The sequence below is a fragment of the Lonchura striata genome, chromosome 19, assembly GCF_050655825.1.
Source record: "Lonchura striata isolate lonStrDom1 chromosome 19, ASM5065582v1, whole genome shotgun sequence".
In the NCBI taxonomy this organism is placed as follows: Eukaryota; Metazoa; Chordata; class Aves; order Passeriformes; family Estrildidae; genus Lonchura; species Lonchura striata.
In genome coordinates, this window is record NC_140721.1 from 348,614 (window position 1) to 366,402 (window position 17,789).

Consider the following 17,789-nt stretch of genomic DNA (forward strand, 5'->3'; position numbering starts at 1 on the left):
TCAGGAACCTGGACTGCTGAGTTTTCTTTCCCAGGGAAAATGGAAAAAGGATGTGCCCAGGGGCCCCTGGCCCTGGGCCCCTGGCCCTGACTGCAAAAAATCCTTATATCGAAGGATGCACCCCACACCGAAGTTGTCCCCACCTCAAACTTGTGCTGCCCTGATAGACCCAAGGGAGCCCTACAAACTGACATCAGGAACCTGGACTGCTGAGTTTTCTTTCCCAGGGAAAAAGGAAAAAGGATGAGCCCAGGGGCCCCTGGCCCTGACTGCAAAGAATCCTTATATCGAAGGATGGACCCCACACCGAAGTTGTCCCCACCTCAAACTTGTGCTGCCCTGATAGACCCAAGGCAGCCCTACAAACTGACATCAGGAACCTGGACTGCTGAGTTTTCTTTCCCAGGGAAAATGGAAAAAGGATGTGCCCAGGGGCTCCTGGCCCTGGACTGGGGCCTGACTGCAAAAAATCCTTATATCGAAGGATGGACCCCACACCGAAGTTGTCCCCACCTCAAACTTGTGCTGCCCTGATAGACCCAAGGCAGCCCTACAAACTGACATCAGGAACCTGGACTGCTGAGTTTTCTTTCCCAGGGAAAAAGGAAAAAGGATGTGCCCAGGGGCCCCTGGCCCTGACTGCAAAGAATCCTTATATCGAAGGATGCACCCCACACCGAAGTTGTCCCCACCTCAAACTTGTGCTGCCCTGATAGACCCAAGGGAGCCCTACAAACTGACATCAGGAATCTGGGCTTCTGAATTTGCTTTTACTATGTAGATATCCCTCATTCATTGGCAGGGCCCTGCGATCCCCTTGGTTTTCAGGTCCCACGTTTCCTTTTGCGTCCTCAATGTCAAAACCTCACTGGATTTCCCTCATCTTGCATCTCCAACCCCCAAGTACTCAGGGATTTTTTTTCATGCCGAATACCTGTTGTAATCTGACAGTACAAAGCTTCGGCTTGATTTTTTCTGTGCTGGATTTCTCCTTGGGAAATCTGCCACCATATAACCCTAACCACAACCACTTTGCTTTGCTCAGAATTCTCAACCTTCAGACCAGCATCATGGCACCTTACCCACTGGCCCTCCACTGGCACCTTCCCAAAGCATTCCAGTAATGCTCCACATTTTCAGTGGGCATCCTGTCTCACCCTCATCCTGACCCTAAAAATACACCAAGGAATTCTAAAATAGCCATTAGGAAGGTATAACAATTCTCTAAAAGATGCCAGAGAAAGCCTTCAAAAATCCCCTAATAGCCCTGCAAAAAAAAACACTCAAGGAAGCCTGCTCTGCCTCCAAACCCCTTCCTGTTGCTCTCTAGCCCACAGATGTCATCCCTACCTTTTCGCAGTGGGTCCTGCTGTCCTCTGAGGGTTCTGGCGTTGTCCTGGTGCGAGGGTCGCTGCCCTGTCCCACTGGGAGGCTTCCGGTGTGGTCTCGCTGTCAGGCTTGCTGTGCTGTGCTGCTGTTGTTAGGGGGGAAAAGGGAAAAGGCTGCTTAGGGTGAGGTTAGGGCTGGGTGAGGGGTGCCACACCTGTACCCTAACTTGCCTCCTAAGCTGTACCCTGTAGCCCTGATCCCCACTGGACTGTCCAGCGCTCAGACCCTCTCCCTTCACCCCTGACCCCTCCCTCAGCCCCCCAGCCCTCAGGCTCTGGCTGTCACCCTCGAACCCCCCTTTGCCCCTCAAGCCCCCTCTCAGCTGCCCCTCAGCTCCTGTGTGCCACCCTTAATCCCTCTCCTCTGCCCCTCAGCCCCCAGCTTCTCTGTGTCACCCTCCAGCTGCCCCTGCCCCCCTCAGCATCTCTCTGTGTCACTCACTGTCCCCTCCCCTGTTCCTCCCTCAGCTCCCAGCCTCTGTCACCCTCAAGCTGTCCCTCAGCCTCTATGCCATGAAAAGACCCTAAAAAACCCACAAAAATGCTCTAAAAAACCCCTCATCTTCAAAATGTCTTAAAACCCCGACAAAAACATGAAAATAGCCTCAGAATGCCCTTAAAATACAATAAAAATACTCTACTTTAAAAAGCCCCTAAAACACCCCTAAAAACCCCCAAAGAACCTTTAAAAAAAATCTCTAAATATTCCTAGAAGAGCTCTAAAAATAGCCCCAAAATCCTTAAAACACATTGATGAGACCCTAAAGAAACACCGCAGCGAGGAAGGCTGGAGAACGCGAAGCCGCGCTCCCGGCCCCGGGCGCAGCGCGGCTCCGGCAGGAAAGCGGCTCCTCCGGCAGGCAGAGGCGGCGCCGCGCCGGCAGACCCCCGCCCGCTGCCCCCGGCCCGGCGGGGCCGGCACCGGGCCCGGGGGGCCCCGGCGGCGCCTGAGCCCCGCGCCCGGAGCGGACGGAGCGGCGGCACCGGCGCGGCGCCTGCGCCGCCTCCCCCGCCCGCCGGCCCGGCCAAAGCTCCGCTCGGCTCCGCACGGCTCGCACCGGCGCGGCTCCGGCGGGCCCGCGGCAGCCCAGCCGCGTCCAGCTCCCCTTCCGCCCCGGCCAGCCCCGGCACTGCCGGCAGGGCTCCGCGCCGGACCCTTCGCTGCCGGGCCGGGGGCAGAAGAAGCGCCCCGAATGCAGCGGCACAGCCCGATCCCCGCCCTGCCAGCGCTGCCACGGCTGCAGCTCCCTTCCTCTGCAGCCCCGACACTGACGCCACGCTCCGGCGCTCACCTCACCCCAACAAGGGAAAAGAAATGTGCGCTCCCCTTCAACTGCGTCCCCTAGAAGAACAGAAAAGAAGCGGCTTGCCTCAAATGATGGCAAAAGGGGGCTTTTTACCTCAGTCCAAACCCCTTAAGAGGGGGGACAACAGGACTGCCCCCTCCAATTCAACCTCAGGATGACGAAATTTCAAAGGGAAAGGGGAAAAGTCCCCGTTATAAAAGCGCACCGGCTCACCTGCTTGGCTGCTGCTTCTCGGCACAAAGGTTTGTCCCTCAGCTCCTCCTTTGAGCAATGTTCCACGTATCCAAGCGTGTATCCAGGGGATTCCCCGGACCCTGTCCAAAGTGCCCACCGTCCTTCCAGGAGACAGCCCCGGGAGCCCCCCACAAACTCCTCTTCTCCAGCAGCTCCGTGCAAAACCTGGCTGAGGCAAACCCCCACCGTTAAATAACCTCCCCCTGGCAGGACACGCCCCTCGTCATCATCCTGACAGCTCACACCTGTGGCTGCTCTGAGCCCTCATCATCTTAACAACTCACACCTGTGGCTGCTCTGAGCCCTCATCATCTTAACAACTCACACCTGTGCCTGCTCTGAGCCCTCATCATCTTAACAACTCACACCTGCCACTGTTGCCACTCTCCAACAGCGTCTCTCCGTCTCCAGCACACAGCCCACTTCTCACAGACACTGATCCAACACAAATCTGCTACAGGTGTCGGCTTTTCTTAATGCACCTGGTTACACGATTAAAACACATACATGCATTGATGGTCATTGAGAGAAAGCTTTCCCCTGGAGAAAACAGTCCTTTTGCTGGCACACTTTGATACACCATGGCAAAAAGCAGAATCTGCACCAACTCCTAAGACCCCTGCCGAGGAACCCAGCCCTGCCTGGGACACCCAAAGCAGCAGACCTCGAAAAAGGAGGGGAAAAGTCAAGGTTGGAGTGGAAAAAGAGGACAGAAGTACAGCAGCCTTTAAAAATGCCTGCACGGAGCAATAGTGGGAACCAGTCACATTTCTTCCTTCCTTGCTTTCTGTGATGACATAAATAGGAAGTAAGAACACGTTAAACAAAAGGCAGAGCTAGGATTTTACAGGTCTTTATTTTGGCAGGCTGCATGACAAACACCTCTTCCAGGACTGCGACGCCTTTTGGGGAATGGCAGAGAACGGAGGCAAAAGGTGCCGGAAGCCCTTTCTGTTCCCTTCAGCCCCTGCAGCCCCTCCGGTGCTTTCAGGGCACTCTCTTGGTTCGTTCCTAGAGAAAAAGGCTAGGGCATGATTTTCAAAACTACTGCCCGTCCCCAGTCAGAGTTTCCTACATTCCTGGGCACAAATGAGTGGATGGAGAGAGTGGATGGATGCTGTCCAGCAGTGTCCCCAGGGGCATCTGGAGTGTTCACACTGCTGAGCTGAGAAAAACTCACCAAACCCAGCCCAGGGGCCTGTTATCCTCCACCCACCCGGGGGAACTCCGGGCGCTGTAAACAGAGGCCACAGCACACACCAGGCTCTGCTGTGCCCAGTGAGGAGTCTCTGTATGAGCCCTGAGCCCTGGCATCGCGTCCCAAACACCACAGAGACCTCTTGTGTCAACAGAGAAAAGCCCTGGAGCAAACGTGTGTCCCCAGCACGATCAACAAGAGATGCAGAATTACCTCCTCAATAAAAACACTGTTTCTGATGGAAATGTTACCTCTGTCAACTGCGAGGATTTTATAGGAATACTGGCTCAAGAATTCAGTGACTTCAGGGATTCCATACCACAGGTTCCTGGGACTGCTTGGGCATCCAGAGCCTATAGTATTGGTTAAACTGGTAGAGCTGAGGATACTTAGCAGCTTTGTCACAGAGCTGGAACGCCACGCAGGGAGCAACGGGTTCTCTCAGAGAGTGCAGGAGGCCAGTGAAAACAGCACCAAGGGCCTCCACGACGTCTGCTCCTAGAAAAGCCAAATAAACTATTGACATGAGCACAGACACTGGGGCAACCTTCCTTACTTTGGGCCTTGCCAGCAGCCCACAGAGCCTCACACAGAAAAGAACTGAACGAGATCAAAAAGTGTTCCTAGTGACCTAGACAGGTGCTCCTGGCCGCTGAGGAACCTGAAAAACCCTCCAGACATCATCAGCTCTTGCTGAAGCAAATAATCCACCTTCACCGTGTTGTGCCAAAAACACGCCCAGCCCTTAACAGGGAGAGACCCTGCCAGGCACCGCCTCAGAGAAGAACTGAGCTGTACTGGGGGGACACACCCAGCCAACGTGTACGAGTTAAACAGAATTTTCTCTCAGAACTGGGACTTTCAGCACCCCCCAGGTGCTACTCGACTGCCACAGACACACAGAGGGCTTCGTGAGGTGCTCTGGGGTTGGCCAGTCCTGCTCCAAGCCCTGCTGATGCCCCGGTGGTTTTAAGGATGTCCTCAAGGAGGTGGTAGAACCTCACAGTGTTTGCCCCTGGAGCTTAATTTCTGAAGTTTTCCTTGGGAAACGCACCCACTTCCTACTTAACAATGCAGACCCCTCTCCCTGCTCTCGGGAAGAGCTGCCCACAGGCACGGGAACCACCTTCCTCTCCTGATCGCCACGCTCTGCCCTTAAAACGCTGTGTTACTGAGGCCAGCTACTTCCAGACCAAGACTGTCCATGCAGGGACAGTGTCCCTTCTCTTCAGGGTCAGGGAAAAAGGGCAGAAGCACCTACAGAGCTTCAATGCCCCTCCTGAGCACAAAGTACCGTGAATCTGAACCTCCTGCGGCCTGCAGGGAAGATAATAAAATGTCTCAAGGTAAAAAATGATAAATGGTAAAAAATTATTACAAGAGGGTAGAAATGATGCCGCTTTCACTCCACTGCTAGAAATGACACATAAAACATAAAAAAACCTGTACCTGTTCCGTTTTCAGACTGAAACAACAGCATATTCCTGGCTGCTAATGCAGCAGGGACAACAGCACTGAAGGGAAATGTTTGGATAATCACGTCTTCATTCAAAGAGAACACAATTCCTTCATCTAAGCCATCACTGCCCTCCATCAGAACAGCCAGCATATCCACGACATCTAATAAGCGAAGGAAAAAATGTAAGCAGAGGATCCAGACTAACTGGGAAAACAACAGAGGTAGAATGCAACATTCCAGGAACACAAGGTAGCTTTTCAGTCACAAAAAAATGAAAAAAAAAAAAAAAACCACCCAAAAAAACTAAAAAAAAAAAAACCAAAAACCCCCAAATGCACATTTGCCAGGCAATACAATGTTAAGGGCAGCACAAAAATCCCAGCTGTACTTCACTCTGCCTTTCAAAGCTGCTGTCCAGCACAGGTTGCCCACAGAAGCTGTGGCTGCCCCCGGATCCCTGGAAGTGTCCAAGGCCAGGCTGGACAGGGCTTGGAGCACCCTGGCATGGTGGAAGGTGTCCCTGCCCATGGCAGGGGTGGAACGGGACGAGCTTTAAATAAAGGTGCCTTCCCATCCAAACCCTTCTGGGATTCCATGATTCTGTGAGCAGCCCCAGGCAGAAGGGCTAAATTTCCATTGTGGTTCGAAAATGCTGCTGCAAGAACACGAAGAGAGATTTCAAATACTGTTCAAGTGGCACAACCACATCAAAAATTACCTGACCCTGACCCTGACCCTAACCCTAACCCTGACCCTAACCCTAACCTGACCCTAACCCTAACCCTAACCCAAACCCTAACCCTAACCCTAACCCTAACCCTAACCCCTAACCGCTAACCCTAACCCCTAACCCTAACCCTAACCTTAACCCTAACCCTAACCCCTAACCCTAACCCTAACCCTAACGGCCAACTAACCCTAACCCTAACCCTAACCCTAACCCTAAAGTGGGGGGGGGGGGGGGTCCTGGGGGATTGTGGAAGGCCTTTGGGGCATCCCAGGACGAATTTTGGGGTGTCAGATATTTTTGGGGAGTCGTGAAGAGCAATCTGGGGTCTCAGGGAGTTTTTGCGGGTCCCAGGAGGAATTTCGGGGACCCTGATGGGAATTTTGGGGGTCCCAGGGGGGGTTTTAAGGTCCTGGAGAGGTTTTTGGGGGGCTCTCAGGAAGTTTTTGGGGTCCCAGGAGGAATTTCAGGGGTCCTAAAGGGAAATTTGCAGGTCCTGGTGGGTGTTTTGGGGTCCCAAAGGGAATTTTGGGCATCCCAGGGGGGATTTTGGAGTCCTGGGGAGAACTTTGGGGGTCTCAGAGAGTTTTTGGGGTCCCAGGAGGAATTTTAGGGGTACTAAAGGGATATTTGGAGGTCCTGGGTGATGTTTTGGGGTCCTGAAGGTAATTTTGGGCGTCCCAGGGGGGGTTTTGGAGTCCTGGGGAGAATTTTGGGGGTCTCAGGGGGTTTTTGGGAGGAATTTTGGGGGTCCCGAGTAGAATTTTGGGGGCCCTGGTGGGGGTTTTGGGTTCCGGAAGAGAATTCTGCGGGTCTCAGGGGGCTTTTGGGGGTCCCTGGAGGAATTTTGGGGACCATGATGAGAATTTTGCGGGTCTCAGGGTGGTTTTTGGGGTCCCAAAGGGAATTTTGGGCGTCCCAGGGGGAGTTTTGGAGCATTGGGGAGAATTCTGGGGATCTCGGGTGGTTTTTGGGAGGAATTTTGGGGGTCCCGAATAGAATTTTGAAGGTCCTGGGGGGGTTTTGGGGTCCTGAAACAATTCTGGGGGTCTCAGGAGGCCTTTTGGGGGTCCCAGGAGGAATTTTGGGGACCCTGATGGGAATTTTGCGGGTCTCAGGGTGGTTTTTGGGGTCCCAAAGGGAATTTTGGGAGTCCCAGGGGGAGTTTTGGAGCACTGGGGAGAATTTTGGGGGTCTCAGGGGGTTTTTGGGAGGAATTTTGGGGGTCCTGAGTAAAATTTTGGGGGTCCTGGGTGGGGTTTTGGGTTCCTAAAAAGAATTCTGGGGGTTTCAGGGGGCTTTTGGGCGTCCCAGGAGGAATTTCAGGGGTCCTAAAGGGAAATTTGCAGGTCCTGGGGGGTGTTTTGGGGTCCTGAAGGTAATTTTGGGCATCCCAGGGGGAGTTTTGGAGTCCTGGGGAGAATTTTGGGGGTCTCAGGGTGTTTTTGGTAGGAATTTTGGGGGGCCCGAGTAGAATTTTGGGGGTCCTGGGGGGTTTTTGGGTTCCTGAAGAGAATTCTGGGGGTCTCAGGGGGCTTTTGGGGGTCCCAGGAGGAATTTTGGGGACCCTGATGGGAATTTTGCAGGTCTCAGGGTGTTTTTTGGGGTCCCAAAGGGAATTTTGGGAGTCCCAGGGGGGGTTTTGGAGTCCTGGGGAGAATTTTGGGGGTCTCAGGGTGTTTTTGGTAGAAATTTTGGGGGTCCCGAGTAGAATTTTGGGGGTCCTGGGGGGTTTTTGGGTTCCTGAAGAGAATTCTGGGGGTCTCAGAAGGCTTTTGGGCGTCCCAGGAGGAATTTTGGGGACCCTGATGGGAATTTTGCGGGTCCCAGGGTGTTTTTGGGAGAAATTTTGCGGGTCCCAAATAGATTTTTGAAGGTCCTGGGGGGTTTTGGGGTCCTGAAGGGATATTCTGGAGGTCTCAGGGGGTTTTTGGGGGTTACAGGAGGAATTTTGGGGACCCTGATGGGAATTTTGGGGGTCTCAGGGGGGTTTTTGGAGTCCCAAAGGGAATTTTGGGCATCCTGGGGTGGGTTTTGCATTCCTGGGGAGAATTTTGGGGATCTCAGGGGGGGGGTTTTGGGAAGAATTTTGGGGGTCCCGAGTAAAATTTTGGGGTCCTGGGGGGGGGTTAGGGTCCTGAAGGGAATTTTGGGGGTCTCAGGAGGTTTTTGGGGATCACGATGAGATAAGTGGAAGATCATTTGTTCACTGTGATATGCTCGATTACCTTGGTTTGCATAAGAATGTACTGGTGTGTCTTTGAAATGCTTATTTGCTTACAAGGTGATAAGGAGGTTGAGATTAGAGTCCTGGGTGCATGTATCTGGTCTGCTTGCTGTATCTCAAAAGAAGAGACTTAGAAGCTATCACAACGACCAGACTCAGACTACATCTGGAGAGTCACGCCTGCAAGGAGAAGGGGGGGGATAAAAGGAAGGTTGGGACAGAACATTTTGTGTTCTGTCCCAACCCAGCGCTGTGCTTTGCCTGCCTTACTCGCTTGCTATTTTCAATAAAATTGCTTTATTGGATTAAGACACTTCAAATTGCCGTGTCACAATTTATAACAACGAGAGGGTTTTGGGGTTCCGAATGGAATTTTGGGGGTCCCAGGGGGATTTTTGGGGCTCCTGAAGGGAATTTTTGGATTCCCGAGGCTGTTTTTGGGGGATCCCGTTGGGTTTCTTTGGTGGTCCCGGGGCTGTTTTTCGGGGATCCCGCTGGGTTTCTTTGGGGGTCCCGGGGGTGTTTTTGGGGTCCCCCTCTCACCAGTCCATGGCCGCTTCCACTCCCCGGTTCCCGGTCAGCGCCAGCGCCTTCGCCCTGCGGGACCGGGGGGCTCCCGGTTATTTTTGCGGGGTTCCCGGGAGGGTCCTGAGGCGTCCCGGGAGTCCCGGAGTCTCCGGGGCCTTTCCGTGTCTACCCCCGCCCCCCCACCCCCCCAATAATCCCATTCCCGGTCCCGGTGCCGTTACCGGGTCCCCTCCGGCTGCTCCCGCCCGCCCTCCCCCGCTGTCCCCGGCACTCCTTCGGTGTCCCAGCGGTGCCGCCGCCCTCGCGCGCGCCGGGTCCCGAATCCCATCTCCAGCAGCGCCTCCAGGGCGAGCCCGGGCCCGGTCCCACCGCCCTCCGCCATCACGGCGGCGCCGGGCTCGCGACACGTGGAGGACGACGGCCGGCGCGAGACAGAAATGCAGAAGGCGTTCCGGTACGGACGGCGGCCTCGGAGGGATAAAAAGCCTCAACTGCGTTCTCGGACGGACGGCGTCTAGAGAGGGACAGAAATCCTAAAATGCGTTGTGGTACGCACGGTGGCTGTACAGGGACAAAAATACTCAAATGCGTTGTGGTACGGACGGCGTCCGGAGAGGGACAGGAAGCTTAAAAGCATTTTCGTACGGACGGCGGCCGGACAGGGACAGAAAGTATCAAATTCGTTATGGTACGGACGGCGTCTGGAGAGGGACAGAAAGACTCAAAGCGTTCTCGTACGGCCGGCGGCCGGCGTGGGACAGGAAGCCGCTCGCGCCGCCGCCATCCCCGGCGCCGCGGAGCCGCCTCCAGCCCTCCCCTCACTCACAGACACCGCCCCGCTCGCCGCTCGCTCCCTCCCCTCGCCCCTCCCGCCCCGTCTCGGCGGGTTTTGCAGGGCGCTGGCTGGGGGGCTGCAGTACCCCTTTCTGTCCACAAGGCGGCAGCACTGCCGCACGCCACCGCCGGGGGCCGCCGCTCGCCTCGGGGCCGCGGGCGGGGCAGGCGGCAAAAAGAACGGGCGCCGTCCCCTGCGGAACGTCCTCGGTTGCAAATGCCCCGAAACATCTCGCGCGGAAAAGAACGCCAACAAAAAAAACCCCTGCCTCTAACCCAACAAGAAACAAAAGAAAAAAACCTTTTCTTTTAAACTGCATTTCAATGTATTTCATTTTTGTATTATTTATATTCACATTCGGATTTATAATTCGGATTTAAAGGCCGGCAGGGGAGGGAAGAGGGACGGGGCACAGAGGAGGGAGAGAGGGGGAATGGAACGGAGTAGCGGGGCAGGGACAGGATAGGAAGGAGCCGGGTTTGTGGGGGACACGGAAACGGGGGAAAGAGAGGTAACTGAACACGGGCAGGAGGATGGAGCGGTAGAGAGAGGGACAGGAGGGGATCCTCCCGGCGCCCCGGCTCCGCCCCGGCTCAGCCCCGCCCGGGCTGCTGCGCTCGGCAGAGCTCGGCTCCGTTCGGCTGGACTCGGCTCCTCGGCCAGCTTCGGCTACTTTCGGCCACGCTCGGCTATTTCCGGCCGCATTCGCCTCTTCGGCAAAGCTCGGCTCGCCTCGGCTGAACTCGGCAAAGCTCGGCTCCGCTCGCCTCCTCGGGCCCTTTCGGCCGCTTTCGGCCACGCTCGGCTATTCCCGCCCGCACCCGCCTCCATTCGCCCATTCCCACAGCTCGGCTCCCTCCGCCCGGCCTCGGCTCCCTCCGGCTCACACATTTCCTCAGGGCACCTCAGCACAGGGCACACAAACTGCAGCCCCTAAAGGCTTGCGGCTCTTTCACCACACACACACTTGCTCCTTTAGGACAAGAATAGTTACATCTAAAAGCAATTCCCTCATTTTGCATCTCCTTTTTATTTAACCCCCCCAAAATCCCATACATATCACAAGGAATGTGCAGTTCTGGTTCCCCCACCCTCCATACCCTATTTGTACAAAGGACCTGGGCGCAGCACACACCCGAAATTCAACTGAATAAAGCCCGGCTTCAATAATCAGAACAACTGACGTTTGTTTACAAATTAGGTGCAGTTTTGTATGGTGCTGCATAGCCTTGGAGCCGAGTCGAGGAAAAAGAGCTACAGCACTGGAACCTAAGTTTTAGCAGTCAAGTCATTTGTAACTTGTGCCATAAAGTACACCAAGCATAACTGCAGTATTATCTGCTGAAGTTCTCTACTGTGGATTTCGGGTACAGCAGCACGTGCTTTACTCCCAACAAAAGCTGCTCAGGTGGGGGGAGCCGGGAAGCCAAATCTCTCCACTTTGTCTGAACACCATCTTCCAGGAAGGTACTGCTTCCTCTCTCCCAGGCTCCCTTCAGCAAAGTGGCAAATTCAGAATCCGGTGCCACAGGAGGCCCTTGGCTTAACTCCTTGTGGTTTTCAAACTGTTTAAAGTGAAACAAAAAGCAGAGGAGAAAAACAGTGATAAACATGAAACAAAAATCTCTTCAGCCACCTTTGTTTTGAGATGAGCTCTGAACTGAAGCTCTGGGAACACAAGCGTGCAGTCCTGCTAGAACAGAGCTGCCCAGCAGTGTCCCCAGGGGCATCTGGAGTGTTCACACTGCTGAGCTGAGAAAAACTCACCAAACCCAGCCCAGGGGCCTGTGATCCTCCACCCACCTGGGGGAACTCCAGGTGCTGTAAACAGAGGCCACAGCGCACACCAGGCTCTGCTGTGCCCGGTGAGGAGTCTCTGTATGAGCCCTGAGCCCTGGCATCGCCTCCCAAACACCACAGAGACCTCTTGTGCCATCAGAGAAAAGCCCTGGAGCAAACATGTGTCCCCAGCACGATCAACAAGAGATGCAGAATTACCTCCTCAATAAAAACACTGTTTCTGATGGAAATGTTACCTCTGTCAACTGTGAGGATTTTATAGGAATACTGGCTCAAGAATTCAGTGACTTCAGGGATTCCATACCACAGGTTCCTGGGACTGCTTGGGCATCCAGAGTCTACAGTATAGGTTAAACTGGTAGAGCTGAGGATACTTAGCAGCTTTCAGGGACTTGGGATCTTTGACACAGAGCTGGAACGCCACGCAGGGAGCAAGGGGTTCTCTCAGAGAGTGCAGGAGGCCAGTGAAAACAGCACCAAGGTACTCCACATCATCTGCTCCTAGAAAAGCCAAATAAATTAAACTATTGACATGAGCACGGACACTGGGGCAACCTTTCTTACTTTGGGCCTTGCCAGCAGCCCACAGAGCCTCACGCAGAAAAGAACTGAACGAGATCAAAAAGTGTTCCTAGTGACCTAGACACATGCTCCTGGCCGCTGAGGTACCTGAAAAACCCTCCAGACATCATCAGCTCTTGCTGAAGCAAATAATCCACCTTCACCGTGTTGTGCTAAACACACGCCCGGCCCTTAACAGGCAGAGACCCTGCCAGGCACCACCTCAGAGAAGACCCCGGCTGTACTGGGGGGGCACACCCAGCCAACGTGTACAAGTTAAACAGAATTTTCTCTCAGAACTGGGACTTTCAGCACCCCCCAGGTGCTTCTCGACTGCCACATACACACAGAGGGCTTCGTGAGGTGCTCTGGGGTTGGCCAGTCCTGCTCCAAGCCCTGCTGATGTCCCGGTGGTTTTAAGGATGTCCTCAAGTAGGTGGTAGAACCTCGCAGTATTTGCCCCTGGAGCTTAATTTCTGAAGTTTTCTTTAGGAAACGCATCCACTTCCTACTTAACAAGGCAGACCTCTCTCCCTGCTCTCGGGAAGAGCTGCCCATAGGCACGGGAACCACCTTCCTCTCCTGATCACCACACTCTGCCCTTAAAACGCTGTGTTACTGAGGCCAGCTACTTCCAGACCAAGACTGTCCATGCAGGGACAGTGTCCCTTCTCTTCAGGGTCAGGGAAAAAGGGCAGAAGCACCTACAGAGCTTCAATGCCCCTCTTGAGCACAAAGCACCATGAATCTGCACCTCCTTCTGCTTGCAGGGAAGATAATAAAATGCCTCAAGGTAAAAAATTATAAATGGTAAAAAGTTATAACAAGAGGGTAGAAATGATGCCGCTTTCACTCCACTGCTAGAAATGACACATAAAACATAAAAAAAATCCTGTACCTGTTCCGTTTTCAGACTGAAGCAACAGCATATTCCTGGCTTCTAATGCAGCAGGGACAACATTTAAGAGAACCAAATTTCTTCATCTAAGCCACCACTGCCCTCCATCAGAACAGCCAGCACATCCACGACATCTAATAAGTGAAGGAAAAAAATGTAAGCAGAGGATCCATACTAACTGGGAAAACAACAGAGGTAGAATGCAACATTCCAGAAACACAAGGTATCTTTTTAGTTCCCAAAAAAAACCCCAAAAACAAACAAAACAAACAAAAAACCCCACCAAAATGGAAACATTTTATACGGCCGCCGTGAGGACTTTCTTGGGTTGTTACTGGTGTTTGGAGGGCTGTAAGAGCAGTTAACTCTTGTGTTTGTGATGCTTTTGCTTGCTTTTGTAACTTTTCCTTTAGTATTTTAATAGTTTTAACTAAAAATGTTTGTTGCTTTGTTGGTATAGTAGTTATCCTTTTTAGTGTATTTTTTATAGTTTAATTAGTTTTTAATGTATTTAGTATACTTCTTGTAGAAGTATTACAATTTTGTAAAGCATACTGCTTTAATAATGATTTACGTATAAACTTAGGCACTAGTCTTTTTAATTGCTGTTGTTGCTTTATTAATAAATGCTTTAAAAGTTTTATACTTTTTTGGTTAATTTTTATATATGTTGGTAAACTTCTTGGGTCTTTTACTTGATCTATAGCTCGTTGAGTTAGTTGCATTGCCTTTTGACATTTTTTAGGTTTTAGCATAGCTTGCGCCTCAGTGCGAAAATATGGTCTTAAGCTTATCAATTTATCTATACTTACTTTGTGAAGAGGATCTTTAGGCTGCTTTTGCATAGCTACAGCTTTATTAACTTCTGCTTGCTAGTGTGCACTAAATAAAAGTTTCTGATGCGGTGAGAAAATAAGTTTAGCAAGACTTTTATAATTTTTTGGTAGCAATATATTAGTACTCTAAATATAATTTAATATTTGCTTAGTTGGTTTATTAGTTACTCTAAACTGACTCACTGTAGCTTGCAACTGTGACAATTTTTAATCTAACGGTGTAATTTGAGCTGTTAACCTTTTGCTCGCTTGCTGCTAAAAAATTATAGGATAAGCTAGTTCTGCTGCTAGTTCTAAATTTGCTTATTTTCTTTGTTTCATTTTTCTTTTGTTAGAGTTGCCTAAACTTCTTTTTGCTCTCTGGCCAGAGCCTTTGTTAGGTCAGATTTTGCCTTAGGGGTTGATTTACTGACAGACAAACTCTGACAAACCGGTGATCTCTGTTTGGGGGGGCTGGAGGAGCCGTGGGCTCACAACGACTCTGTTTCCGTGTCCTCAGGCACGGGTCGCAATGGAGGTAACTCCACTGTAGACACAGCAGGTGGCATGGAAATACTAGGTAATTAACTTTCTCTGCTGTAACTTTTATTCTTCTCTAGTGTAGAGGTTGCTTGTGCAGCAGCTTTTTTTTCTGCCTTATGTTGTAATAACTCATTGTGAACTACCTTTTACAACTTTTTTAGCTTTTTGGCTGTCTTACCATCATCTAAAACGTCTTCATATAATTTATCTTTAAACTTACGCCACTTAGACAACTTATGTACTGTATGAGGATTTATAAAGAACCCCTTAGCATACCTATATGTTAATAACCTTGGCAGATCTTTATGTAAATTAATGTTTTTAATCTGTCTTTTCTGCAAGAATTCAGTAAATAAATCATATGCTGCTTGCCTCTCCATACCTCTATTGTCAGCGCTGTTGCAGCCCTCCGAGGTCGTCGGCAGCACGTATCGGCCAGGCTTGCCTCTGCAGTCACCTGGGGCACGGTGCACTCTATTTCAATTCAGCACTGAACTCTTTTTCCTCACTCCACCGTGGCGCCTATCACGTCGAGGTCACCATTTTTGTGTAAAAATGACGGGAGACAAGCCCATTCTATAACGTCAACAAGTTTCGGTTTATTCTAAGCACGCATGTACAGTTATACCCATTATATATTATATATATATTGCAAAACTTAGGCTCCTCACTGGTGTCTCTAGAACAGGTCAAGCCCGCCTTTGGGGCTTTCTCTGCTTGCTTTGTTTTCCCTTACACTTATCTCTTTGCTGACCGTTCTGCTGCCGGGAACAGCTCACCCAAGGACGTGTGATATTGTTGCTACATCCGCTATTGCTGCACTCTGCAATTTTCAGCTACTGCTTCACTAACTGCACGTAGTCATGGCCTCTCTCCCAAAGCCACTCATCCACAAAACTCTCCACACACCGATCCGAATTTTTTGGCTATTTTCCCTTTTTTTTTTTTTTTGCTTTTTCCTCATTTTTTTCCTTTCCCGCATTTTTGGGCTCCTAAACCGTTTCTTTGTGCGATTTTACCACATTTTCAGATATTTTATCCACTTTTCGGCTCTTTCGCCGACTTTGGTCACTCTCCCCCAATTTCCGAGCTCCCCGATCCCATTTTCGCCCTTTCTTCCCCAATTTTTGGGCTCTTTTCCCATTTTTGGTCACTTTCCCCGCATTTCCGCGTTCCCCCATCCCGATTCCGGGCTCGTTTTCCCGCTTTTGGGCTTTTTTTTCCCGTTTTTTCCCTTTTTTTACCCCATTTTTTTGGGCTCTCACCTGGCGCGGTTCCCGCGTCCTGTCCCTCATGGCGGCCGCGCATGCGCAGGAGCGACCACAGAGACGGTCCATAGAGATGAATGGGAGGTCCTCCAGGAGCATAGAGACGAGCCGGAAGTTCCATAAAATCATAGAGACGAATCGGAAGTCCTCCAAAAACCATAGAGATGAGCCGGAAGTTCCATGATATCATAGAGACGAACAGGAAGTCCTCCAAAAACCATAGAGATGAGGCGGAAGTTCCATAATACCATAGAGATGAGACGGAAGTCCTCCAGAAACCATAGAGATGAGCCGGAAGTTCCTTAATACCATAGAGACGAATAGGAAGTCCTCCAGAAACCATAGAGATGAGCCGGAAGTTCCAATAAACCATAGAGACTAAGCGGAAGTAGTCCAGAAACCATAGTAATTATCTGGAAATTCCATAAAACCATTGAGATGAACAAGAAGTCCGCAGAAACCATAGAGATTAACCGTTGTCGTACGGAGGGCGGCCGGCGCGGGGCAGAAAGCCAGAACGCGTGGTGGCACGGACGGCGGCCGGCGCGGGACAGAAAGCCGCCCTCGCCGCCGCCATCCTTCGCCGGCGCCGCCGCGGAGCGCCTTCAGCCCTCCCCTCACTCACAGACACCGCCCCGCTCGCCGCTCGCTGCCGCCCCTCGCCCCTCCCGCCCCGTCTCGGTGGTTTTGGGGCCGCTCTGGCCCCTCCCGCCCCGTCTCGGTGTTTTTGCCGGGCGCTGGCTGGGTGGCTGCAGTACCGCCCTGTGTCCACAAGGCGGCAGCACTGCCGCACGCCATCACCGGGGGCCGCCGCTCGCCTCGGGGTCGCGGGCGGGGCCGGCGGCAAAAAGAACGGGCCACAGAGCCTGAAAGTTTTTACTGCTGCTTTTTTAAAACTAGAAAGGAAAATAAAGTTAGAAATAAAGATAGAAATAGAGAGAAAGAAAGGGTTAAAGAAAGTTACACTTAGAAAAAGAGAGAAAAAAATAAATAGGAAAAGAAAGAGAGTGAAAAATGAGAAGGGTTAGAATGAAAAAGAAAGAGAGTGAGAGTAAAAAAGAGGGGGTAAAAGAGTTAAAGCTGGAGATAAAAAGAAATAAAGAGTAAAGTATAAACTGAAGTACAAACTATAGAGAGAAAAATAAATAGAAATAGAGAAACAGAAAAAAAGAAATACAGGGAAATAGAAAAGCAGAGAGACAGTTAGAAACAGTGAGAAATGGAAACACACAGAGACGGACAGAAATTAAGTTAGAGATAAAAAAGTAAGATGAGAAGCAAAGGAAGAAATACTGTGAAAAAAAAATTACTAAACCCCACCAAAGAAAGACAGAAGCCAAAGGAGCCAAAGATGGAGGGGAAGGGAGCGGGGGCCATCATTACTAGGGTTGATTCAACTTGATTGAATGAATTTTTTTTATTTACACTTCAGCAAAACAAAAGAGACACTTTCCCTTAAGGTGGCCTAAGGGGACACTTCTTGGACATCCCCATCTCCAAAACGGACACAAAAACCCCTCCCGAGGAGTCCCAACCTGGCATCCCACTTCCATCCCCTCTGTGGTCCCCCACCTCAAACTTGTGCTCCCCTGACAGTCCCAAGCAAACCCTGCAAACTGACGTCAGGAACCTGGACTGGTGAGTTATGTTTTACAGGGAAAATGGATAGTGTTCGTGTTCAGGGGCCTGTAGTGTTGCATGGGTGGTTGCTTCCTGAAATTCTGAATGGTGAAGGATGTGTCCCAGACCAAACTTGCCACCACCTCAAACTTGTGCTGCCCTGATAGTTCCAAGCGGGTTTAGCTGTGTTCTGTAGATGCTTTCTTTGTTATGAATTGCATTGCACATAATGATAACAGTTGTTTTGTGGGTTGTAGGTCTGGATTAAGAGGCTGTGTCCTACTTTTGGAGGTCTTAATGTCCATAGCTCTGTGGGCTTATATAAAGCAATTGAGTCATAAAACAAAATACTTGGAGAGGAGAATTTTCTTTTTAAACCAA

At 51.3% G+C, this 17,789-nt stretch overlaps 1 protein-coding gene across 47 annotated transcripts in view; it reads right to left on the reverse strand.

Annotated features, from left to right (window-relative positions):
• Positions 1–17,272, reverse strand: part of LOC110471980 (nucleolar pre-ribosomal-associated protein 1-like) — a 343,573-nt gene extending 326,301 nt beyond the window's left edge. For 17 of the 47 annotated variants that reach the window (XR_014949505.1, XR_014949487.1, XR_014949504.1 and 14 more), the window contains exons 1-9: positions 15,786–15,828; positions 14,903–15,096; positions 13,163–13,296; positions 9,625–12,204; positions 8,542–9,137; positions 5,577–5,747; positions 2,909–4,625; positions 2,681–2,730; positions 1,351–1,474 (exon numbers count right to left, since the gene is read on the reverse strand). Coding sequence is in view for 4 of the 47 variants with exons in the window: in XM_085557144.1 (XP_085413270.1) it covers positions 11,238–11,468; positions 12,008–12,204; positions 13,163–13,193 (459 nt within the window). In the remaining 43 variants the exon portion in view is untranslated. The other 30 variants (XR_014949499.1, XR_014949507.1, XR_014949508.1 and 27 more) reach the window with 30 other exon arrangements.
• Between the last annotated feature and the right edge of the window lie 517 nt (positions 17,273–17,789).